The sequence below is a fragment of the Melanerpes formicivorus genome, unplaced genomic scaffold, assembly GCF_026170545.1.
Source record: "Melanerpes formicivorus ecotype bairdi unplaced genomic scaffold, bMelFor1.0.p_v2 SCAF_14, whole genome shotgun sequence".
Taxonomy (NCBI): domain Eukaryota; kingdom Metazoa; phylum Chordata; class Aves; order Piciformes; family Picidae; genus Melanerpes; species Melanerpes formicivorus.
This window is the reverse complement of record NW_027142366.1, coordinates 3,379,891-3,404,150: the sequence shown is the minus strand read 5'-3', so window position 1 is coordinate 3,404,150 and position 24,260 is coordinate 3,379,891. Positions and strand designations below refer to the sequence as shown.

Genomic DNA, 24,260 nt, shown 5'->3' with positions numbered 1-24,260 from the left:
CACCAGGCAACTTTTAGGTTGGATATTAGGAAAAATTTCTCCATCAAAAGAGCTGTGAAGCCCTTGAACAGGCTGTCCAGGGAACTGCTGGAGTCCCCATCTCTGGAGGGCTTTCCAAGCCATGTAGATGTGTTGCAGAGGGATATGGTTTAGTGGCTGTCTTGGTAGGGCTGGGTTAATGTTTGGACTCAATGATCTTGGAGGTCTTTTCCAACTTGAACGATTCTGTGATTCTATGGCTGCACCTGGGAGTTGTTCAAGAAGAAGTGAGCACTGATGCTCTCTTGATTTCTCCTCTTGGTTAAAGGCAATGTTTCTTAACCCAATGGGTTTCCCTTTGGGAGGGAAGGTGAGTCTGCCAGCCAGACGCCCTCTGGGAGTGACAGAGTAAAAGCAAAGTGAAGTCAGGAGGCCTCCCAGGCCAGACCAATCACTAGCAGCAAAGAAATAATGAACGAGGTGGAAGTTGTGGGTCAGGTTCTGGGATGAGTTCAGCTGCCCCTGGAAGCAGGGAACCTTCTCTGGCTCTCTGGGAAAGCAGCCGATCATTACAGCCTTAGCTGAGAACAGCCCAGCCCCGGCATAGCTATGATGGAGAGGTGTGAGCCAGAGAGCAGGCTGGGGTTGGGCAGAGCCTGGGACAGGCAGCACTCCACGGATGGGGACAAATCCTCCCTCTCCAAGAGAAGCCAGTGCCCATGAGAGGCTGGTGAGAGTGGATGGGTGGTGAGGAGGGATTTTACCCTCTGTGGCCAGAGTAAGGAGTTCTTATCCTCTGCCTGGTCCACCACAGGTTTTCTTTCTCCCTGGGTCTATCCTTCCTCCCCCCTAGTGCCAGCCTTGAGGCTTGACCACCTCAGCCATGAACTGGACCAGCACAGGACAGAAAATGGCAGTGCCAGAAGGAGCAGGGCTTCATGCTGAAAGCCCTTTGGGGAGATGCTGGCAAGGCCTTCATCCAGCACCGAGCACTGGGCTGCTGAGGGCAGACTCACCAATTCCTTTATTTTTAAGGAAACTCTGCAGCTTGGAGCTTAACCCATCCCCCCATGCCCCCCCAACCTCCTGAATTTCCACCATGCAGCTGGTGTGAAGGGCAAAACAGTGCTGGGCCCCCCGGCAAGATGAGCCAGCAGCTGGCAAGGCCATCCATGCACTGAGGAGAGTCGGTGCTCAGCGCCGAGCGGGGCCTCGCTGCAGCTGTTGAGTGGCTCCTCTCCTCAGCGGGGAGTGATGCCAGGAGAGGCAAGGCAGAGAGGAAATGAGTTTATTTCCAGGTGCTGCAGGGAAAACTGGTTTTGATTCAATGAGCAGGCAACAGTGAGGTATCTCGAGGTTTTATTTCAGTCCTAGTCACACGGGAAGCGACGTTCACTAGGGTTATCCTTACGGGTGCTTCTGTTTGACCCAACACTCTGTTAAATACAAAATACTCACCCCAGCAGAATGGGTGCTGAAAAGACATGAGATGCTAAAAAGATCCCTCAAACCCTCCTCCACAGACACCCTGAATGTTATGAGTCATTTGAAATTAGTATAAAAGAGGGAGGACAATCTGACAACCTGCCCTGTGCTTCCCCTCCACCGCTGCTGCTTTGCAAGGGAAGGATTCAGGAAGCAAGAGGAGAGTGGGGACTTTGTAATCACAGAGGAGCCCACTTGGCAAATCTGGGCTCAAGGCAGGGTGGTGATGTCTCCAACAGAGCCTGGCCACCCATTCCCACCTGCCCTGCCCTGGGTTTCAGCAGGAGGATGAGATGAAAAGGCCTCAGAAAGGTTCTTCTTGCACCTCCCTGAGTCTCAGGAGCCCCCAGGTTGGATTTAGGGCCAAAAGCCTCCAATGGTAAAATGGCATCTAAGAAAAATCCCTTGGGATGAAGCCCATGGACAAAACATGATGGTGGACCCTGAGCATCCTCAGCCCCTGATAGAGGATGTTTGCTCAGTGACTGGGACTGCTGTGTGCATGGTCTGAGCCCAGGGTGGTTCCCCAGTGGAATTCAGTGATGGAGAAGCTGGGGGGGAGCCCAGGCAGAACAAGCTGCAGTTGTCACCATACCCTGTGGTGGCTCTGGGAATCTGGTCCCCCAGACTCAGTGAAAATTGAAGCACTTGTTTGAGAGCATTGGCTGTCCTCCAAGTGCTTCCCAGGGTCCCCACAGGAGCCTTGTGAGGTAGGTCAATGTCTTCATCCCTATTTTACAGGTGGGAAAGCTGAGGCACGGAGAAGGGTCATGACCTGCCAGATGGAAAAAATGGCATCTCCTGCTCTGGGATCCCATATCTCACTGTTCTAACCCCAGGTATACTCCACCAACTGCTCATTACTCACAGTTTGTCCTCCTCCACCCCTCCACCTGCACTAGGTGACAGAGCACAGACTGGGACTTGAGGGCCTGGCAGAGGCAGCAGCAGAGACTGGGCTCACATTGAGTCCTTTACTCCCTGTCCCTAAAACTGCCCTTCACCCTGAGAGATGTCCCAGCCCAAAAGCTGCTTTGTGGTGCCCTGGACAGGGACATTCCACCACAGCTCTCCTCTGAAGATCACACAGAGGCATCCCTTCTCTGTGGTGTTCCCAGGGATGTCAGAATTCCTCCCAAAAGTGGATTTAAATCCTTATCAAAACAGGAGTGGAGAAGGAAGGCAGCCCTGGGATCCCAGTCCAAGGAGGTTCACTTCCCTCCCTCAAAAGGAAAGAGAAAATCCCCTGGTGCCAATGGGTTGATCCCAGTGAGGATCTGGCCAGGAGCCAGGTCCCTGCTCTGCTCCTCACCAAAGGCACACATGTGGCAGAGCCTGGAAGCAGGGCTGTGCTTCAGGGCTGTTGCTGGCCCTGGGACTGGAGATGAAAACAAAACACCCCAGGGAGATAATGTCCACGAGGGTTCCATGGGCTCATCTAGGAGGGATGTACCAAGTTGTGCACTGAACACTGGCTTAGAGAAAGGGCTTCCCAGACTCTGTGGAGCCCTGGAAGAGATTCAAGTTTCAATCTCATGTAAGGCTTTGTCGACTTTGGACCTTTCCATCAAGAATTTGAGGGGGGGGGCAGTTGATGCTGACATGACTTAGGACCATTTTGGGTGGTATGGGGGTACTGATGTGCCCCCCTCCAAGCTGGGGCAGACACACAACCAGGCAGGGCAAAAGGGGATGGATTTCTGCCCCTACCCAAACACCTCCATACCCCTGGGTGGCCCTCACTAAGGTAGCCAAACCCAGGGTGTTACTAGCCAGAGGCATGTGAGCCAGGACCCTTGCTCCAGTAGGATGCTCAGGTTCAGCAGGTGAGTGAAGCCTCCCCAAGGCCCACAGCGAGGGGTCACTTCCCATCACCTGCAGTCCATCAGTCAGCCACCACCACCTGAAACCTTTGCCTAAAGAGATAAACAGTTCCCCAGGTTAAAAAAGGACAATCTGTTTAAAATCAACCTCCAGGCTCCTCTGGCTGTGCGGGAAAGGCACCGCTGCCCGTGAGGCGCGTGGGTGGTTCAGGGTGAGCCCAGGGGCTCTGGCTGGCTCCCCGCTCCTCTCCATGCCCCCAGGTGCCAGCTGGCACAAGTCTGTAAGGCTTCTACCAGGATGGTTTGGGCTCCAGCGTGCCAGGCCGGTAGAGGTACCTCCAAATGGCGTAGTAGTGGATGCCAGCCCCGATGGCCACGAAGAGGTGCCAGATGGCGTGGGCGAAGGGGATGCGGCCGTCGCTTTTGAAGAAGACCATGCCCAGGCAGTAGAAGAGTCCTCCGGCCACCAGCTCTGGGAGGCCATCCCTGTTGGGCTGGGAGCAGGCAGGGAGGCAGGACTCAGTGATGGCCGTGGCATGCCTGCCTTTCCCCCACCACCACTCCACCAAGACCAGAAGCGTGGCCCCGGCCCTGGGCAAGACCTTTGCTTTGCCTTCTGCTACGCCCTCCCCTCCAGCCAGGCAGCGAGGGCCCAGCGGCCCAGCTTTGCCAGGAGGATTTCAGTGCAATGGAGCCCAGTCAGGAGGTCTGCTGGAGATGCAGGTGGTATCTGCTGGGCACCCAAAGCGCTTGCAAAGCCAAGCTGAGCCACATCATATTTGAGGATGGCTTCATCCACTACACAGCCTGGACCACACCAATGCACTAGAGACAAACCAACCCTGCTGAGGTTTGTCCCTCATCCTGAGTCCATGTGCTTCCCAGCAGTGGCTTACCATGGAGAGAATGACCAAGGCAGGGAAGAAGCCCATGATAACGTAGCACACCAGCTCCACCAGCTTGTACCTGCAGTGGACAGCAAAGCTACTTGGAGGCAGATGCAGAGGAAGAGTCAAGTTTTGTGCTTATAATGCCCACTGCCACACGACAGGAAAAGGGGCAGAGGTGCCAGCGCAGCAGGTCGCATGTCCTCATGTGTAAGCCACACCACCGCTGTGAAGTTGGCACCAGCTCCGAGGGTGATGGACCCCAACCCTGACTTGGGAGATGCCAGCTCAGGGCCAGGCTCTCGGGGCTTAGGGGAGACATCTGCGGCCTTTGGCTTTCCATTTGGTGCCACCGTGTGGAAGAAGCTACTCATGGCAGCGCGTCCCTGCTCCCACAGCCCTCCTCTCGCATCCCTCCTCTCGCATCCCTCCTCTCGCATCCCTCCTCCCGCATCCCTCCTCCCGCATCCCTGCCACTGAAACTCCTAAACCCAGGGTGCAGATGGGGAAAGACGTGGTCCAAGGAAGCTCGCCGCTGCCAGCTGACCAGGAGGCTGTGCCTACATGCCCACCTATCTGTCTGTCTATCGCCATCCTTCTTGCTCTCAAGACAGCAGGAGGGGCTGGCAGAGCTGAGCTGGGCTCTGCAATACCCAGCATGGGGCCAGGTGAAGATACTCACCGCTCATGGAAGAAGAAGACATAGACAGTCCCAATAGAAGCCATGATCCAGATGATCCAACGCATGTGGGAGGCCCAAGGACCCAGCTCCCTGAGGTTCAGCCTGCAGGACCCGTGTTTGTGGTGAGGTAGGTGTAGGGCAGCACCCTGGTCCAGGCTGCAAGCCAAGGAGATGCTGCCCTCACCCCAGTGATTGTCCCATCCATGGGTCTTCCCAGCTGGTAACCTCAGCTTAAAGGGGCTGAAGTCTATAGGATAGGAAGGTTTTGTGGCAAGGGGCAGGGTACTGCTCCAAGGCAGAGAAGGAAACCCTATTTGTTGGAACCAGGCTGATCTTCTCCCCACCACTGGGGCCAAGTGACGGTCCCCACCTGCTGGCAACTCACCAGGGAGCATATGATGCAGCAATGAAGAAGTAGATCACCATCCTGTCAAACATGTGCAAGCAGTGCTCCACGGTCCTGTGAGACAGACAGAAGGGTCACTGCCTGTGGCACCAAGGCCCTCCAGACCTTCTCCCTCTTTCCAAGCCCTGAGTGACCCTGGCTGGTACCTGAGATGCCTCTTCTTCCAGGAGATGGTGTGGAAGACAGTGGAGACAATGAAGAGGCTGGACAAGCCAAAGCCATAGATCCAGGCTGAGATGGTTTCCCACTGGTCATCAGAGAGGATGTAGAGGATGGAGCTGCCGAGGATGCTGGGCAAGATCCAGAACTGGAAGGGAGAAGCAAATCTGCTGTTGACTCTCTGTGTTTCCACTGAGCAGCTGCCATACAGTTTCTGCTTTTCCTTTTAGGTGTTTCTGGTCAAAGCTCCCACCCATAAGGGGCAGGCTGGCCACCTGCACTGGCCAGGCAGGGGTCTCTCACTGCATGCTCCAGCTCCAAAATCGATTCTCCAGGAGGAGAAGAAAGGCACAAGGAAGAGTCTACCTGTGAGTCATCTTCCAGGGCTTGGAGTGGAAGTTGCCAGCTCCTGAGGGAAACCCTGATGTGGGCAGTGTTCATTTCCCCTGCCACACAGGCAGCCCCATGGGTGCCTGCCACCATTCCTCCTGTGAAGAACACTCCATTTTCAGGGAGCTTTACAAAACACTCCTGCACCACTAAGCCCACAGCCAGCACCTCTGGGGACATAGGCCCATGGTGGGTGAGAGCAAGGGAGATGAACATCAGCTGCCCAAGGCAGGAAGAGGGCTTAGAGCATCCTCACTCCCTGGGGAGCCCTTGGGGCACATCTGCCTCATCGCAGCCCCAGCAGCCTCAGCAGCTGCCCCATGGCTGAACACAGGCACTTTAGGTGTTTCTTGAGATTCCTCAGGGGATCCTCAGAGAGCTGAACACCATCCCCCCTCTCCCTGGGCTGGGGACAGGGACTCACTGCGTGGGTGGCACAGTTGGCTGCGTGCTCATACTCGGTTGGCTGGTACCTGCAGTTGGAGGGGACACGGTGGTTCATAAACCTGCAGCAAGAAGCAGTAAGAGAAACACTCTCAGGGACCAGGGTGGGGGAAAGTCCTTTTGGAGGAGTCTGCACTGAACACCCACCAGCCCCCCAGAGTGGTCCCCACTTCAGCTCAGCTTTGCTCCAGCTGCCCTGCAGATGTGACCCCAGCACTGGACACGGCTTGTCCACCTGACTGGCCCTAAAAGCCAGGACCTCTGCTCTTGCTCAGCTACATCTCAGGGTGAAGCTTTTCCCAGCAGCTGCTTGTTGAACAGAAGACAGGAGCCAGCTCTGCCCACTGCTGCAAGCAGGAGAGGACAGGAAACAGCAGTGGTGGGAAGGGCCCCAGAAGTGGATGGAGGCACTTGGGGTACCACAGAATGACAAAATGGTAGGGGTTGGAAGGGACCTCCAGGGATTATCAAGTCCTACCCCCTGCCAAAGCAGGATCACCTAGGGCAGGTCACAGAGAAACATGTCCAGATGGGTCTTGAAAGTCTAGAGAAGACTCCACAACCTCTCTGGGCAGCCTGCTCCAGTGCTCCATCACCCTCACAGTCAAGAAGTTTTTCCTCATGCTGAGGTGGAGCTTCCTGTGTTCCAGTTTGCTTCCTTGTACTATCACAAGGGGTAGTGGAAGGACCTGCTGCTTGTCCCCAGTCCACCCAGCAGTGACACCCTTATGTCACAGTAGCATCCCTGGCTCCAACAACTGTATCCCTGTGATGACTTTGATTTCTGGGTACCACCTGCATCTACCTCCTGCCAGCAGGGCTTGGTGCTGGGGGCACCTGCATCTTTATTTCTCTTTCTCTCAGCCTGTGGCATCAGCTTGCTCTTGGCACTCAGAGGAACGTATTGATTGCCCCTGTCAGATCCACACACAGCAGTGAAAAATAGTGTGGGCTTGGCTGGACACTGCTGGGTACATAATGCTCTGTAAAGAGCCAGATTAAGTGTGCATCCATGATAACAGGTTGGAGCTGAGTGCTGCCTCACCCAGTGTCCTCTTTTGACAGGGGCCAGCCTTAGTGAAAGGGAGAAAGAAATGGGGAAATAGAATGATCCTGCCCTGGCTGCTCCTGGGGCTGAGGGGGTTGAAGACTGCTGCTGTGGCTCAGATCAGGACAGCCAAGCTCAGTGGGCACTGATGGGGCTGTCCTGCAGGACCTGGGCTAATTGTTTCCTGACCTTGTTTGCTCTCACCCTGGCACCATCTGCAGCATGTTTCACAGCTGAGCTGTGCCCAGTGAAGGGGTTTGAGGTCTGGCAGGACCTTGCTGTTGGGCACAGAGTGACCCCTCAGTCTGGGACACTGAGAAAGGCAGCAGAAGTCCCTTCTCCCCATCCACAAGCCACCCACATCCATAGGGACTCCCCTGTCTCCCCTTGCATGCTCAGCCCCACCACCTGAGCCCCTCAGTCCATTGAAAGTGAGCCAGGATGGATTGAATCCCTCAAATGACAAGAGTTTGAGTGGAGAGAAGTGTGGCCACAGCAGGAAAAGGTGTGTGAGGTGCTCCCCAGCCAGTGACAACCCACACAGGCACCTCCCCAGTCCCTGCCTGCTGCTGGGCCCTGGCGCTGCTGGACCCTGGCACTGCTGGACCCTGCATGGTCATCCTCACCCCAAATGTCTTGAATTCAGTTGGGGCAAATAGAGAGGTCAAACTCCCCCTGCCCTGCAAATCGAGGGGAACCAAAGCTTAGCAAGGCTGCTGTGGCTGGGAAGCAGCCAGGCATCCCCGGGGATGTAGTGGTGCCCAGCATGCTGCCACCTCCATCCCAGGAGACACCAGGGATGCCCTCCCCGTCCCGCCAGGAGAGCTGGCCAGGCTCCCAGTGCTGAAGCCACGTCCCCCTGGCAGGAGAACATCACCGTCCCCTGGGCTGCCAGGACACTGTCCCCAGCTCCCCTCCGCTTTCTGCTTCCCTTCCTTCTGCCCTTAACGATAAGGTGCTGGGGAGGGGGGGCCCAGCCCCCCCGCGTGACGTCATGGTTGCTGAGGAAACCTGTTCCAGGCCTTTTCCTTGAATTTATTTGTTCTCCCAAAGCCATGCATCATCTCCTCTCCAGCCTGCTGGGTGCTGTTCAGAGCAGTAATAGAGAGCAGCAGTGGGGCCAGCTTCCCTCCCTCACCTCCCTCTTAGGAACAAGGAACACTCAGACCTTTTAGGAAGGGGTCCCTGGGGTGCAACTATGCTCCCTAGCTCTGGCACAGGCATGGAGAAGCCTGGAAGGGCCACCCCAGCTGCCTCCAAGGGATGAGGTCAAACAGCATGTGTGCCCCCAGGCCTGGTACCTGATTTTCCCAGGGGGAGAAGTAGCCTTCAGAAGGAAGGGTTTTTTTTCTGAGCTGGGGAAAAAATCATTCTGGTTTTCCAGCCCTGCTTTCTAGCAAGCATCATCCCATGAAGGATGGGAAATGGAGCATCACAGATGTGGGAGCTGGCTGGAAGTGCTGAGCCAGCCCGGGTAGAGCAGGGCCCTCCAGGAGCAGCCCCATTTGGGGGCTAGTTGGACACATTTTTGTGGTCCTCTATGCTCAAGAGCAGTGCTGTGCAAGCAGGCACAGAGCAGCCAGTGTCTGCACATCTGGCAGGGCAGGATGAGTCCCTGGCTCCCTGCAGCCCCTCACTCCTCAGGGGAGAGGAGGCAATCATTTCCTCACCTTCTCTTCTCTCCAGAGACCTCAACTCCCAGACCATCCTGGGATGCCAAGTGACCATCCTGGGATGCCAAGTGACCACCCAGCTCATGTCATCCCTGTGCATGCTGGCACGGGTGCAGGGCAGAGTACAAGGAGCTCTGCATCGGCCCCAGCTTGCAGAAGCTTTCCCTATCAGTGTGTAAAATGAGCCTCAGACCTGAGCTCCTTCCCAGAGAGGTGGGACAGACACACTTGGAGAGGGCACCTGCAGCTCTTATTAGAACTGATGAAAGCCAAGAGCCCTGGGAGTGGCTGCTGTGTGTTTCCCAGCCCCAGCTCTGTGTGGCTGGGGTCGGGAGAAGGTGAATTGCTAGCAGCCAGCGAGAGCTCCAGGGAGTTTTCAAAGCAGGAAAATAAGGAGAAGAAGGGATACACCTCTCCAAAAGTCTCCTCCATGGCTGGCTGAATTCATAACCATTGCCAGCTCTGTGTTGTGCTCATATGCTTGGGGACACCTTGGCAACGTCCCTGGGGTGGGAGGGGACAAGAGCAACTTGTCCAAACAGCCTCCAGCCTATGCTGCCACCTGCCCAGGGACCAAGCAAAGCTATGGTGATGTGGCTCACTCAACCCACTCCATCTGTGAAACCACAGGCAGGTGGTTACACAGCAGCTGAGTGCTCCAAAGCACTGTGGAAGGTGCTCTAGGACTGCAAAGTCCAAAAGACACAGAGCCTTTCAAAACCTCCTGCACATCAGGAGTGAAGCAGGTTTGGAAGTCTCAGGCTGCACCAGGGGAGGTTTGGGCTGGATGTTAGGAAGAAATTCTTTGCAGACAGAGAGATTTGCCATTGGAATGTGCTGCCCAGGGAGGTGGTGGAGTCACCATCCCTGGAGGTGTTTAAGAAGAGCCTGGCTGAGGCACTTGGTGCCATGGTTTAGTTGATCAGATGGTGCTGGGTGAGAGGTTGGACTGGATGATCTCGAAGGTCTCTTCCAGCCTGGTTAATTCTGTATTCTGTAGAAGTGCTGTGTCCAGCTTTGGACTCCTGAACACAAGGAGCACACAGAGCTGTTGGAACACATCTGGAGGAGGCCACACAAATCAGCAGAGAGCTGGAACCCCTCTGGTTGTGAGGCCAGGCTGAGAGAGTTGGGGTTGTTCAGCCTGGAGAAGAAAAGGCTCCAAGGAGACCTTCTGGTGGCCTTTCAGTACTTAAAGGGACCAATGAGAAAGATGGGGACAGACTTTTTAGTAGGCCCTGTTGTGGCAGAACAAGGGGTGATGGGTTTGAAGTGCAAGAGGGAGATTTAGACCAGATCTGAGGAAGGAATTTTTCACACTGAGGTTGGTGAGTCCCTGTCCCAGGTGGCAGATGCCCCATCCAGGTGAGGTCATCTGGGGCTCTGAGCAACCTGCTCCAGCTGCAGGTGTCCCTGCTGACAGCAGCAGGGTTGGACTAGGTGACCTTTAAAGGTTCCCTTCCAAGCCAAACCACTCTATGATTCTATGTGCATCTTCAGGGATGGTGCATGGGAAGCAGTGACCCAAGGAGCTCCCAGGCTCCCTCTCCCAGGGTTAGCTCTGGCAGCTGCTATACAGAGTGGCTATATGAAGGTGGAAGTCCAAGCAGGGGTTATTCACTGAAGCCCCAGGGTTTTTGCTGCCCTGCTTGTGCCTGCTTCCCCCTGGCCCCTTTCCCAGGGAGAGAGACAGAAAAGGGCCAGTGCACCGGGCTCTGGCCAGGGAAACAAAGAGCCCCTTGTCCCAGGCAGCCAGGGCAAAGTGCAGAGCCAGCTTCCCAGGCTTGTTCCTTTCTCCTCCTCCCTCTCCCACCCTGGTTTTTGGTGGTTTTGGGGGGTTTTGTTGGTTATTTGGGGGATTTTGTGGCTTTTTGTGACTTTGGGGTGGGGTTTTTTTTAGAGTTTGGAGGTTCTTTAAGACTTTTATCCAAGAACAAAGTTCTGACCTCAAAAATCATGGAGATCTGCCTGGCTGATGCTTTGCCAGGGCAAGGCAGAAGAAGGTAAGAAGGGAAATACATTGAAATATTCCTGGGAGTGGCCCATGTGTGAGCACCTGAGGTGTCCTGGGGACACCAAGACAACCTCCATCATCCCTTCCCTGGGCACCAAGTACTCACATGGGCAGAGCCATTGGGGCACTTTGGGGGAAAGCTGTCCTCCACACACATGGAGGGGCAACAGCCCTGATGGGCACCCAGGCTAGTCTGCAAGTTGGGAGAGAGGGTGTTTAGTCCTACCTTCAGTACCAACTCTCTGGCTGGCCTTTGGTACATCATTTCTCTCTTGCCCCCTTTCCCCTCCTCCAAGTGACATCCTTTAGGCAAGCCAGTGGAAGAACAATGTGAGGAAGGTGTAAAATCACCACTAAGGTATGGATGGAGAGGTGTGAGTCGGGCTCCCACCAAGCAGCTCCTCCCAGTCCTTGGAAGGAGCTGGTCCAACCCAACCATGCTATGAGTCAGGCCACACGTGGCTGTGTGGCTGTGCATTGAGGAACTGAGCTCCCCCTGCACAGTGCTGAGGCTGTGGCCAGGGCACTTGAAGAGACAACACATCCCCTTCACAACCCTGAAGCACTAAATACCAGAGCTGTGTGCTGCACCACAGGCTGAGTGCTGTGGGGATAAAGGAGCAGCTGGCATGGTGGTTAAACAAGAGGAAACAGCAACATTTTGCACCAGGGGAGGCTTAGGTTGCACATTAGGAACAATTTCTTCCCCAGAAAGGCTGTCAAGCCCTGGAACAGGCTGCCCATGGCAGTGGGGCAGTCCCCATCCATGGAGGGGTTGAAAAGCTGTGTAGATGTGGTGCTGAGGGCCATGGTGTAGTGGTGACCTGGCAGTGCTGGGTTAATGGTTGGACTCCACGAGCTGGAAGGTCTCTTCCAACCGAAACAATTCTGTGATTCTCCAGCCAAGGTTGCTCCCAGGTGATGTGAATCTCCCCAGGCCAGCTAATGGCTACAGGTTTCACCTGCAAATGGCTTATAAAAGTGCTGGGCTTGGCCAGCCTCTGCTTGCTGTCTTTGCAGGGGGGTTGGTGGCTTGCTGGGTGTCTACTCTCCTGCCCAGGATGCTGAGGCACTTCCAGGCTGTGTTGCCCCCAAGGAATCTGACTACAAAAGAAGAGGATTTCTCCTTCTCTTTGTGCCTGGGTGTCACAACTGCTTTTAGAGTAACAGAGAAGGATTGTATCCTCGTGATGGCTCCTGTCAGAGGGGAAGGAAGGAAGGAGAAAGCCTTTGCTGGATGCTGACTGGCAGTGGGGGTAAGTCCTACTAGGGCCCTCTGGGTTGTAGAGCAAATGTTGTGATGCCTGGGGTGACAGTGATGGAGCAGATGTGTCCCTGCAGAGCAGGCTGGCTCCAGATCCCTCTCCAGTGCATGGTCTGGATTTGCCCTAATGAGCCCAGAGGCTGCACACACAGTGCAGATGCTGGGGCTTGGTCCTCAGGCTTGTGCTCACATGTGAGCTGCTGTGGTAGCAGCAGCCCTTGTCAGCTGGGGCTTGCTGTGTACTCTGCCTCTGACCCATGATCTGGTAATCTCTGGTAGAAGCTTCATCCCCTTGGGTTCCTCTGTGCTTTGTAATGCTCTCAGTCCCTGGGAGTGGTGTGTGGTGTTGTGGGGCAGGACCCAAAGTGTTGCTTACTCATGGGGAACAGCCACAGGAGACAGAGTAGGGCCACTCAGGGTCCCCTCTCTACTCCAGGTCATCAATTATTCAATTTGGTGACATGGGAAAGGTTCATCAGCCCTTCCCTCTGTCCCAGTGCAGAGCCCTCAGGCTCTATAGTGCCCAAAAGCTGCCTCGTGAAGCTCAGGAGCACACAGGGAATTCTGTTTGTCCTTCTTCCCTGTCGGCAGGGGAGTGTTTGCCCCTGGGAAGCAGAAATGCAACAGCTCAGCTTGCTGCTGCCCAGCATTGCCATCTGCAGAGCCACCCCCACGGGCACGTGTGTGGCTGTGTGGCACCCCAGCAGGAGCTCAAACCTCTACTTCCATGCCTGCTCCTCAGGGCCCAAATGTTCCTACACAAACACATGGAGCTCCTGGTTTGGGAAGCCAAGCTGTGTGTGCTGTAAGCTCGTGGGTTGGCTTCCTGGGCTCTGAGGGAGAAGGGGCAGCTCTGGAGGTTTGCTCCTTTGACCCCAGCCCATCCCATTGAGAAGGAGCAGGAGGGCTGGTGGAACAGGGCAGGGCAGTGTTTTCTGCACTGCTCCCTGGCACTGTGCAGAGAGCTGGCAGCTTGGGTAAGGCACAGAACACGAAAGGCTTTTCATCTAAACCTCATAGCACAAGCCCTAGGAGGAGAGGCTGAGGGAGCTGGGGTGGCTTAGCCTGGAGAAGAGGAGGCTCAGAGGAGACCTTCTTGCTCTCTACAGCTACCTGAAGGGAGGTTGTAGCCAGGTGGGGGTTGGTCTCTTCTCCCAGGCAACCAGCACCAGAACAAGAGGACACAGTCTCAAGCTGAGCCAGGGGAGGTTTAGGCTGGAGGTGAGGAAGTTGTTCTTCACAGAATGAGAGATTGGCCTTTGGGATGTGCTGCCCAGGGAGGTGGTGGAGTCCCCATCACTGGAGGTGTTTAAAATAAGACTGGATGGGGTGCTTGGTGCCGTGGTTTAGTTGATTAGATGGTGCTGGGTGAGAGGTTGGACTCAGTGATCTCGAAGTTCTTTTCCAACCTGGTTAATTCTATTCTGTTCTTTCTTGTGGGTAATCTGGTTTGGTGCTTGGGGGCATGGTTTAGTTGATTAGGTGGTGTTGGATGAGAGGCTGAACTCAATGCTCTTGAAGGTCTCTTCCAACCTGGTTTAGTCTGTTCTAAATTAGCTGATCACCACACTTCTGGAGCAGCCTGTCCAGATGCTGCAGTGCAAGCCTTGCTTCCACAAAGCTGCAGATTGAGCATCATTCATCACCCTGATTTTGCTCATTCCCAGCACTCTAACATGTGGCAGCATCCTGGGCTGGCTGTAGACCATCCCCTGGCACTACACAGCCTCCATGCCATGAGAAATGCTGAATGAGTCTGCTTGCCAACTTAGGGATGCTCCAAGACAGGGACCATGTGCTCAGCTGCATCCATGCAGTACTTGGCTCTAAACTCCAGGCACAGATGTCCCCCATGAGAGGACAGGGAAGACATCCCCCAGCACATCCTGCTGCCACAGGAGTTGGGTACACAAGGGGCCAAGCCTGGCAGGAGGCAATGTCACAGAATCCCAGCATGGTGGTTGTTGGAAGGGGCCCCTGGGGATCATCTAGTCTGATCTCTCTGCTAGAGCAGGGCCACACAGAGCAGGTTGCCCAGAATCACACACAGGTCTTGAAAGCCTCTGGAGGAGACTCCACAGCCTCTCTGGGCAGCCTGTTCCAGTGTTCTGCTGTTTCCTTGACCATACCAAGGGCATAGCCCATTCCTTGCTTCTCAGCCTAGCAGAGACAGGTGTGGGATGCTCCAGGCCAGACTGGATGCAGGTAGTGACCCTCTCTTCACCCATGAGAGCCCATGTAGAGCTGGTGGGTGGAAACTCAGCAGGTAATTCCCAGCAGGGCCACAGCTGTCCACATTCCCATCCTTCATGAAGGGATATTTGTTTTCCTTTCCAGCAGGCTTTCCACTTTGTCTGTAGATGGTATCTCTGACTCTTCCAAGACAACTACAGCAGAACTGTTTGTTTATTCACAGCAGATGGGATTGGTGAGTGCTTCCCAAATCACTTTCTGAGCAGGGACTTCTTGTTTCCTTTGGTACTCATGAGACCTCCAACAGCAGCTGATTAGTCACAAAATGACTCTGATGTCCCAGGTGTTCCATTAATGTTAGGAGGCCTGTTTCCAGAACTAAAATTCCTCTATTATTCACTGTTTGCTTGCCTGGAATGTCATCGTGAATGTTCCTTGCTGCCTTGCCTGCATGGCCCTGAGCACTGAAGTTAGTGGCACAAATCCTGCCTGCTCAGACTCTGCCACCACCCAAGGTGGGCAGGAGTGAGCCTGACCAGCAGCCCCTCTGCCAGCTGGCTGAGGTTTTGGGGCTGCAGCCTTCCCAGCCTCTATCCCTGGCTGCCACTGTGGCTGTAAAACTCCAGGGGCACATCACAGTTTTTTTCAGGTCCATAAGGTCTTCCCTTAGCATCCTCTGAGAGACAGAGCCAGGCTCTCCTTGGGGATTCCTGGATGCTACTCAAGTACAAATGGTATTTGTAAATTATTCAGCAGCTGTCTCTGGATCACAGAGGCACAGAGGGAGAGCCATGGATTTCACCAGCCAGGCCAGCACATAGTAGGATTTCCACCAGTATTACTTACAAGAGAGAGCAGAGCTGTGTCTGGAGCTGTGCTACCAGCTGGTGCTGCTCAGCACAGCAGAGATAGCTCCTTGCCCCTGGCTTACTGATCTTTCCCTGCATAAAACCCTTTCCTCAGCCACAGCAAGCCTGGACTAGGAACTTGAACAGGAGCACAGACCTGGATCCAAACCCTCTTGAAGGTCAGCAGTGCCCAGCTCAGCTAACTGGCATCAGGAATATGCTGCTCCTGCATTCATGTTAGCATGGAATGCTGGAGGTTGGAAGGGACCTCTGGAGGGTGACTCCAACCCTCCTGCTAAAGCAGGGTCACCTGCAGCAGACCACAAACTGTGTTCCAGATTGTGTCCATTGTCCCTCATCCTACTGCAGGGCACCACTGAAAACCACAAGAATCTGCAGTGCATCATATTGAGTCCATCCAAACCTGGATCTTCGCTGCATGAGAATGTTGAGGTGAAATCACACCTGGAAAACCCCAAAGGGAGACCTGGGCTCTGTGTCTTTGGCCATGTCTTCTCTGCTTTGCTCAGCCCCTGCCCTAAGCATCCATCCCCTTGCAGCATCTCCCTGGGTACTCTACCAACCTCCTTCAGCAGCTGCAGCCAAGCACGCCCCAAGCGCAATGAACTGAAATAGCCATTGTGCTCTTGTCCTTTTCTTTCTGTAGGAGTTGTAGCTGGTCTGCATCTCTTTGTCTCACTGTGGAGCTGGGGTTGTGGGAAGAGAGGAGGAGGGAAGGCAAGCCTGGGAGCAGTCCTGGCAGAGCCCCACTTCGTGCATTCACTGACTGCCACTCTGGGCAGCAGCTCGAGTTTCCCATGCATGGTGTTGGCTGATACCTCATGAAGCTGGCCACAGTGAGCTGTGCCAAAGAATCACATCAGGCTGACATCCAACACCAGCTGAAGGAGGGAAAAGACCATGGTGTATCCATCCCCCAGACAGCCAAGAGACTGTCCTTCCCCCAAAAGCACAAGGCACAGGGCTTGGCTTGCCTGCTGCTGCACAGCTCCAATGTGGTGATCCCCATGTCAGCCTGCCCTGCCAGGTCCCTCAACCCTCCCAAAGGAGGAAAAGGGGCAGTTTTAGGAAATATCCCACTGCAACTGATCTCAGAATACTTCCTGTCTTCTAAAGACCTGGTTCAAGAGAGAGCTGCCCCTATGTGAGGAGAATCTTAAGAGGGTATCTGAGTCAACCTGACCCCACAGAGCAAACAACATGGAACTGGTCAGAGACATCAGATGAGCCTGGTTTTCCCTAGGTGTTTTGGGGAGAAATACCATCTCCATCTCTTGGAGCAGCACCTTTTGTAGCAAAGGGATCTGCTCAGCTGGAGGCAGCCTGGCAGGTCTTAGTGGGGATGATGGGAGGAACACAGTGAGGAGCCCCTGTCTCTTGAGCAGCTCTGAGCTGTAACATCAAGGCTGAAAGCCTTTTCCTTCTCAGTGCTTCTTCCCACATGGGTTGTGGGGGAAGCAGAGCTCTTGGAAAGCATCTTGGCATGTGTGGGAGCAGGCAAGGGCTGCTTGTGCTTTCACTGCAAAGCAAATGGGGACCAGATCTCCCCAGTGGGGTACCTCTGTTCAGGCTGTCAACACACGGTGGTGTTCTTCTTGTGTTCGGGGTCTGAGTCCCCCCAGTTTTCTCTCTCCCTCCTATTCCTGTTGGTTCTCCTCTCCCTTTATTGCCAGGAGACGCTGGAGGAGGAGTCAGCAAATGTCTCCTTGCTTAGTACTTGCAGGGAGCAACAAGGAAGGTCTGCCCAGCTGCCTTCCCCCAATCTCGGGAGCAAGTGTAGAGTTCAGATCTCCACGTCTTGGTGGCAGTGTCTACACTGCAGATGCTGAGAAGGTGAGGATAAGCCTGGACCACACACCTAGAGAGACCTTTTTACTCCATAACTGAGAAATGAATGTGGCTTTTCCTGGCTGCTCCAGTCTGTGGCTCTGCGCAGGGCAAGAGGAGCAAATGCTTTAAGACATAGAACCTTTTACGTGATCAAATTGGGAGCTGTTATCAGTTTATTAGGATGATTCAGTGTCCTGTGCAGCCTGCAGTTGCCAGCAAACCCCTCTCCACCAGCTGTTTCAGAGCTGCTGAAGATGGCCAGACACAGCAGCTCCCCACTTAATCATGTTTCCTTTCAATTACAGGTCTGAGTGGCTGAAGTCTTGGGAGTATTTTGTGTTCTACAGGGAGGCTGGGGCTGAGCTGTAGCCACAGAGCAGCTGTGTGGGCAAGAGGCAGCAGACCACCTCTGAACAGAAAAGGGGGAAAAGCTGGTGGTTAGGTGAAGGAAAGGATCAGATACTGGCTTGGTGTTAACCTGGATGATGAGTTGAAGTGATGAAGATGTTATGTACACCAGTCTGTGCTGTGGAGAACCCAGTGTCAGTTTGGTAATCTGAGAGGAAAGGAGGAGGAGAAGAAAGAGTGGATGGATAACTGCCCAGTAAGTGGATAAAGCAGGAGGAATTACATCTGCTTGCACCCTGTCACTGCTGCCAGCACTGTGGGTGAGTTTGGCCTGATGGGCAGGTGATGGATGTCACCTGCCATGGTGTGCAGGCTGTGAGTGACGGTGAAAGCCTTGCAGCAACTGTGCTTTTCAGCTCCCTTTCCCCGTGGTGGAAGAGTCTCTTGGACCCCACAGAAGAGGAGAAACCACTAAGAGCCTCATTTTTAGCCACAACCTACTCAAACAGCATTGCCATGCATCGCCCTCCCCACCCCAGGGACAGCCTCCTCTCCTTGCACTTTTCCCTTCTGCGTCAGCTATGATGCTCCGTTCTCGAAGCCCGGCCAGGAGGAGGGGACACTTCAGTACCCTTCCAGCCCCAAGTTTTCTGCTGGCAGATCACAAAATGCTCCCACATTGATTGCTGCCTTTCATCTCTCTGTTCAAAGCCCAGTGCCTCTGCTGCAGCTTTCACACAAGAGGTCTTTCATCACCACCTCGTTTTACTTAGTCCTTTTGGTGGCTGCATGGCCAAGTTCCTCCTTTCTTGGTCCTCGCTCAAAATTAGATAAAACAACATTAAAAGTGAAGCTGTTCCAGGCTTTTTCTACCACAGGGTAAACTTTCTGCCTCCTCTTTATTTAAGAATGACCACAAGTAGGAGTTTCTCATCCTCTCAGAAGATATTGTACTATGCTTCTGATGCCTTGAAAGACGTGTGCCACTGCGAGCCCCATGGCTCCTACTCACCCCAGTCCCCATCACAGAGCTTGGCTCCTATTTACTTGCAGTCCAGTTGAAGCAAAAGACCCTCCCCAGCACACAGGAAAGGGCAGCTTTTAGGGTTTCCTTTGGGATATGCCACAGCAGAGCATTTCCTCAGGGATAAGAGCTGGTGTGTACAGGGTGCAGGGGGGGACAGGGATTAGCAGCTGTTATTTTTAAGCACTAGGCTAAGAGGATCTCTGTGGTGATGTAGGAAGCTCTGGGTTGACATCACGTGCTGGCAACTGCCTTGGGGTGAAAGCCAAGGGAGTACCTGCCTTCTGCTCACTGTCCAGCCTTGGCACCCAGTGAGGAGTGAAGGATGCCCAAGTGGACCTGACCCTTCCCGTGCCCTGCAGCCCTCACCCTGCACTCCCTAACACCTCACCTCATTCAGCAAATCCCCAGAAAGGACCCTGACAAGGTTTGAATGTGCTGATTGGGGATAAATAAAGCAACAGGTTGGCAGATGGGTTCTGCTGGGGTAGAATTGAAGCAAAGAGGCAACCCCTGCTCTGCTGCCCAGCTCCCAGAAACCTTTGCCCCATGGCAGTGGTGCAGAGGCTATGGTTTTCCTCCTGCTCTGGGAGTGTAGAGCTTTGCCCAGCTCCATCTCCCCCTGGCCCTGTCCTCTGTATGCCAGTGGGGAAGTATAGTTCTGAATTCTGTTTTCATCAGTAGTTTTGCATCAGATGCATGGTGCAGACTGGGTACCTCCTGCATCTCTCCCAGGCAAAGGTATTTAGGGAGCTACAGCATCAAAATAGTCCTTGAGCATCTGCCTACACATTTCAGGCAGCTTTTGGAGGTGCAAGTATGGATTCTTCCCATGGAACAGCTAGGAGGAGAGGAGCTGCAAGCTTGTGGGGGTGGGAGAGAGGTCTTCTCCCCTTATCCAGCTCAGGCAAACATCCTTCAGGGATGCTCATGCCTGGAATAGGGAAGAAACACCATCACCACTTGTTTTCAAACAAGTTTTTCCTCTGCTATCTGCCTCTAACAGGACCACTGGGAGTCTGCAGCAGCAGAGCCAAGTGCTTCCAGGAGCTGCACCAGCCTGTGGGACCATCCACAGCCATGGAAATATCCCCACCACAATCATGGGGAGCTGTGAGTAAAGCCTGTCCCTGGTACACAACTGGCATGTCGTGTCCCCTGCTCCCCCCCCCAGCATTGCCTTCAGCCCTGTCTGGCCATGAAATGTCCAGCACCGTGTGATCTGACTCATCCTCGGTCACCCAGCATGCTGGAGAGCTGCAGGCAGCTGTTGTCCCCACGTCACCCACCAGCTCCCTGCTGGAGGCCACATCTGATCCCGCAGCAGCTTGTGGCCGAGTGCCCTCTGACCTGTGCCTGGCGATCCTCAGGTTTCCCCCGCCCCGTGCAGGCAACATCGGGAGGTTCCTTAACGCACCTCGAGCTTTTAAGACCAGTCCCTGCTGCTGGAAAATCTCCCTGGGTAGTTCCTGGAAGGGCAGAAGGATCCACCACCCGTGCATCCCATGGGAAGCCCCATGGAGCTCCCAGGTCCAGGTTAGGACCCACCCGGACGGTACTTCACCTGGGTACGGTGGGACCTTGGACACAGAGGGACCCTCCAGGGAGGGTTTGCAGCCAGCAGTGGGGTCTGTCCCCAAAAGGAGCTGGGTTCCTGGTCCTTCAGCAGTGGGTGAGCAAGGGTGACGTTAGACCCAGAGAAAGGCAGCGAGGGCTCCTGAGGATGCTCAGAATCCCTTAGGGATGCAGAAAAGCAGGTAACCTTCTCCCAGCAGAGCAGCCCCGCACCTGCTCTGCGCTTTGGGGCACTCAGCAGGTTTTGAAGGTCCTTTTCGGGCTCCATCCCCGCCGGAGTCGAGGCAGGGGCTGGGGCTGTCCCGCGGCTCGGCAAGCCCCCGGGGAGGGCTCGGGGATCACCGGCACCGGGGGTTTTACCTGGCGTAACGAGTCTTCTGGAAATCCAGGAGTCGGGACACGAACATCGCGGCGGTGCCATGGGGGGTCCCGGGTTGGGGGGCGGTGGCTGCTCAGCCCCGGGCCGGGGAGGAAAGCAGCGCCCAGGGGAACCGCGCTAACTCCGCAGGCTCCGGCGGGGTGAGGAGAAGGGACGGCTGGTCCAGCCCAGCCCAGCCCAGCCTGGCCCCCTCCCACCCCGCCCCGGCTGCTCGAGAGAGCGACAAGGGAAAAACAAAGGCGACCTCCGGGATGGGGGGGCTAGCCCCGCTGCCGCCCTCAGATGTGTGAGGAGGAAGAAAAAGGGGAGGGGAGGGAGATCCCGTCCAACTCTAGCCGGCCACAGCAACCTGCGCGATCTCCCGTAGTCTCCCCGGCAGCTCTAAGCTCAGCTAAAAATATTCCTCCCCCACTCCTCCCCGCCGCCACCCCCGGAGGATCAAATAGCAGCAGATTGGAATTGAGAATGTGATTAAAGACTTTGGGGGGGGGAGGAAAGGGAGGGAGAGAGGGAGGGTGCAGGCAGCCTGCCCGCCCCTCTCTGGCGACACTGCCCACGGCCGGGCCCCCCAGGAGGAGCACCGAGATCTCCCTGCCTGCATCCCTGCCTGCCCCAGGGCAGGGCCAGGCCACCCCGGCATCCCCAGGGAGCTGCTTTGTTTGGCTTAGCTTTTATTTATTTGATTTTAATGATTTTATTTTGTTTTCCATTATTTTCCAGGGGCCCTGGCAGGGGCGGGAGGCTCTGCCCTTGTCCCAGCGCTGTAGGGTGCCTGTGGGTGGGGAAACGGCTCCCACCAGCACGCCAGCATCCCTCCCTGCTCGGGAGGTGCAGGAGGATAGGAAGGCGAGGACGGGAGACACCAGGATCCTCACCCTATCTCCGTCGTAAGTCTTCACCTCTCCATCTTCTACACCACCAGGGAAATGAGATCTCAACACACATCTGAGGTTAGACAGATCAGAGAGGGGATGTAAAGGATGATGAGAGCTTGCCTGCAGGCAGATGGGCATCATCCATGCCCATCCTGTGCCAAAGGCTACAGGTACCTTCAGTGAGCAGCTGAGGGGCAAGAAAGGTGACATAAGCCCAGCAGCAACTGAAGGAGGAGAGCCCTTGGGGGAGAGATCTCCCCAGTACAACCCCTTGCTGATGCTCTAATAAGGTTGGTGGGAAGAAGGGGGGAAAGCTGATGACATCTCAGCACAAAGGGCCACGTTTCCATGGGAATTCACACACACACACATCTTCCAAAAGCCAAAACAGACAAAAAATTAAGAACTCTTAATTCAAGAGGTGAATGAATCCTAGCACCCTTTGCAACCTCTTCCAGAAGCAGCTCATCCTTCCAGGGGCTGGGAAAAGGGTGATGCTCCAGGTGCTTACTGCATTGTGGAGGGTCCTCAAGAAGAATCCCAGTTCCCTGAGGCCGAGGGCTGGCAGCAGGATCAGCCTTCCTGCACATTTCCCATGGTGGAAGGAAGATGCCTTCAGAAACCAGGCTGGTGACAGTGGGATCCAGGGGGTGCAAGAGGAACCAAACCAACCCCACCTTTGGTAGGACCTTCCAGTCTATCTGGAAGAGTGAAAGCAGCAGGGTCCAGGCTGAGATGCAGAGTGAGATCATCTCCAAAACCCTCTCCCACGCTCTGCCACGTAGCTGGAAAGATTGGGGGTTCTTTTCAAGTTCCTTCCCCAGCCCTCTAGATGATGAGGCTTTGGCAAAGGTTATTTCATGCTGCCTGTGTGTGCCCTGCTTTATCTTTTCTCTGGGCCTAAATAGAGGAGGGAAAGAAAATGGTGATAAACCACTTAATTTAGCAGAATAACCCCCCCACACCCCCAGAGCCCCCAGTCTGCAGCCAGGGGTGCTGGAGAGGGACTCCTGAAGTGAACCATCAGTCCTGAAATAGATCTGCCTCAGAGGGCAAAAGGCAAATTGAATGAAAAATAAGTTACTATTTTTAAAGCCTGAATCCAGTTGTTATGGCAACCAAAGCCTCGCTCACGGTGCTGGGGGATGGCTCCAGCCCCAGTGCTGCCTCCAAACCCCGAGGCTGGAGAGCTGCAGGCAGCCAGGAGCAGCCAGCCAGAGAGCTGCAGAGATGTCCACGCTCCCACCACCTGTATCCCACTAGGACATGTGCCCACCATGCATGGCAGCTCCCTTCACACACTGGCTGGCCCCAAGCCTTGTTTTTCTTTCCTTCTCCTCCTCCTCTATTCCTGGTGCAAAGATCTGGGTAATTCTAGTGATGTTAAGGAGAGTTTCCAAGGTTCAGGGTAACCTGACTGCAATGATGTTTTTCTGATGGCACCCAAAGGGGGTAGGAGGAGCTTGCAGAGTTTCTCTTAAGAGGAGGAATGGGTCATGAAGCCCAGGACTGGTTCCTCCCCAAAATCTGCAAACTCCCAAACCCTGCACGACTTCCATAGCTGGAGATGCCTCTGTGTATTGTCTGCTACTCCCAGTCGTGGGTCCCATCTGGATCCCAGCTGTGAATAGTTGACTGTTTGCACCTTGAGTGCTCTGAGCCCTGGCAGTGCCCACCCTAACTGCATTTCCCTAGGGAGAAAGGTTTGCCTGTGCATTAAGAGATCATTTGAGATAAAGATCTGCCCTGTCTTAGCAGGAAAAAAACACCCCACAACATAAGAAACTTTGGATGGATAGAAAGAGTTATGGGACACAGATGGGTTGGCAACAGCTGTTGTGGAGGCAGAGGCAAGCATGTGGGGCAGGAGCAGCTGGGGTGTGGACCACTGTAGCAGGGTGGACAGAATCACAGAATGTAAGGGTTGGAAGGGACCTCTGGAGATCATCTGAGTCCAACTCCCCTGCCAAAGCAGGTTCACCCAGGGCAGGTTGCACAGGAAGACAGCCAGGCAGATTTTGTATGTCTGTAGAGAAGGAGACCCTGCAACCCCTCTGGGCAGCCTGTTCCAGTGATCTGCCAAGGCAGTGGGGTGCTGGGCAGGGCTGCTGGGATTTAAGACTTTTGGAGCAGCTAGAGAGTGGTTAAATGTGGGGGAGCCCAGAGCAGCAGACTGAAGAGCTGAAGCTCCATCACTCCCCACCACTGCATGTGCATCACTCATGAACGCCCCCGGAGGTATGACCTCAAGCACCCTGGGCAGCTCATTTCCCTGAGACTAGCTGATTTCAGGACAAATCCCTTGATTTCCATCCTCTCCCCAGACATTCCTAACTGAGTTGCCTTGGGGTTTTCCCCTGCAATTTACATTATCTCCTGACAATCCGCCCCCTGCTCTGGAGTTGCCTCCTGCCCATTCCCGGCTGTCCTGCGAGCGGGGGACACCCAGAGGCAGACGCTCCCCTGGCCACCACCCGGCCTTTGCACTCCGTTGCGAGCTGCGTCCGGGAGCGGAGCGGCGCTGCGCCATCTGCTGAGCCGTGGGGACCTCCCGTGGTACGAAGCGGAACTGCAGAGGTTGGTACGGCGCAGGCTTCGACCCTGCCGTGTCTGGAGCGACCGTGACAGTAAGGCGGCAGTCATGCTCGAGGCTAGGGACAGCGGGGACGCGGCTGAGCTGGCGACCACCGCCCGCACTCTCCATTTCCCATCCAGTCGCCGACCCCAGCGGGCCCTGCTTAGCTTCAGATGCCCCGCTGCCCTCCCCTCCCACCGCCCCGCCTCTCTCCATCCGAGTTCGGCGCCACCAGGCGAGCGCACGCGCGACTCCGCCCACCCCGCGCGGCGGGCGCACGCGCAGCGGCGGTACGGTGGCCGGGAGGGGCGGGGCGGAGCGGCGCAGGCGCGGGGGGT

At 55.1% G+C, this 24,260-nt stretch overlaps 1 protein-coding gene across 1 annotated transcript; it reads right to left on the bottom strand.

The window, feature by feature from the left end:
- Positions 1 to 1,250: 1,250 nt before the first annotated feature.
- On the bottom strand, positions 1,251 to 20,870 carry MMD2 (monocyte to macrophage differentiation associated 2). Its single transcript, XM_068146629.1, has 7 exons — positions 20,454 to 20,870; positions 6,236 to 6,317; positions 5,409 to 5,569; positions 5,242 to 5,316; positions 4,857 to 4,958; positions 4,184 to 4,253; positions 1,251 to 3,781 (listed from the first exon to the last, which is right to left on the bottom strand). Exons 1-7 carry the CDS (start codon positions 20,498 to 20,500, stop codon positions 3,578 to 3,580), a joined length of 741 nt encoding a protein of 246 aa, XP_068002730.1. The 5' UTR covers positions 20,501 to 20,870; the 3' UTR covers positions 1,251 to 3,577.
- Positions 20,871 to 24,260: the final 3,390 nt, after the last annotated feature.

Bases quoted from the DNA above. Each gene is read 5' to 3' on its own strand.
- MMD2 (XM_068146629.1), bottom strand. From the start codon at position 20,500: ATGTTCGTGTCCCGACTCCTGGATTTCCAGAAGACTCGTTACGCCAG. The intron at 5,570-6,235 runs GTGAGTCCCTGT...TCTCCCTTCCAG, and splicing joins CCAACTGTGCCACCCACGCA to TTCTGGATCTTGCCCAGCAT. The intron at 4,959-5,241 runs GTGAGTTGCCAG...CGGGTCCTGCAG, and splicing joins GCTGCATCATATGCTCCCTG to GCTGAACCTCAGGGAGCTGG.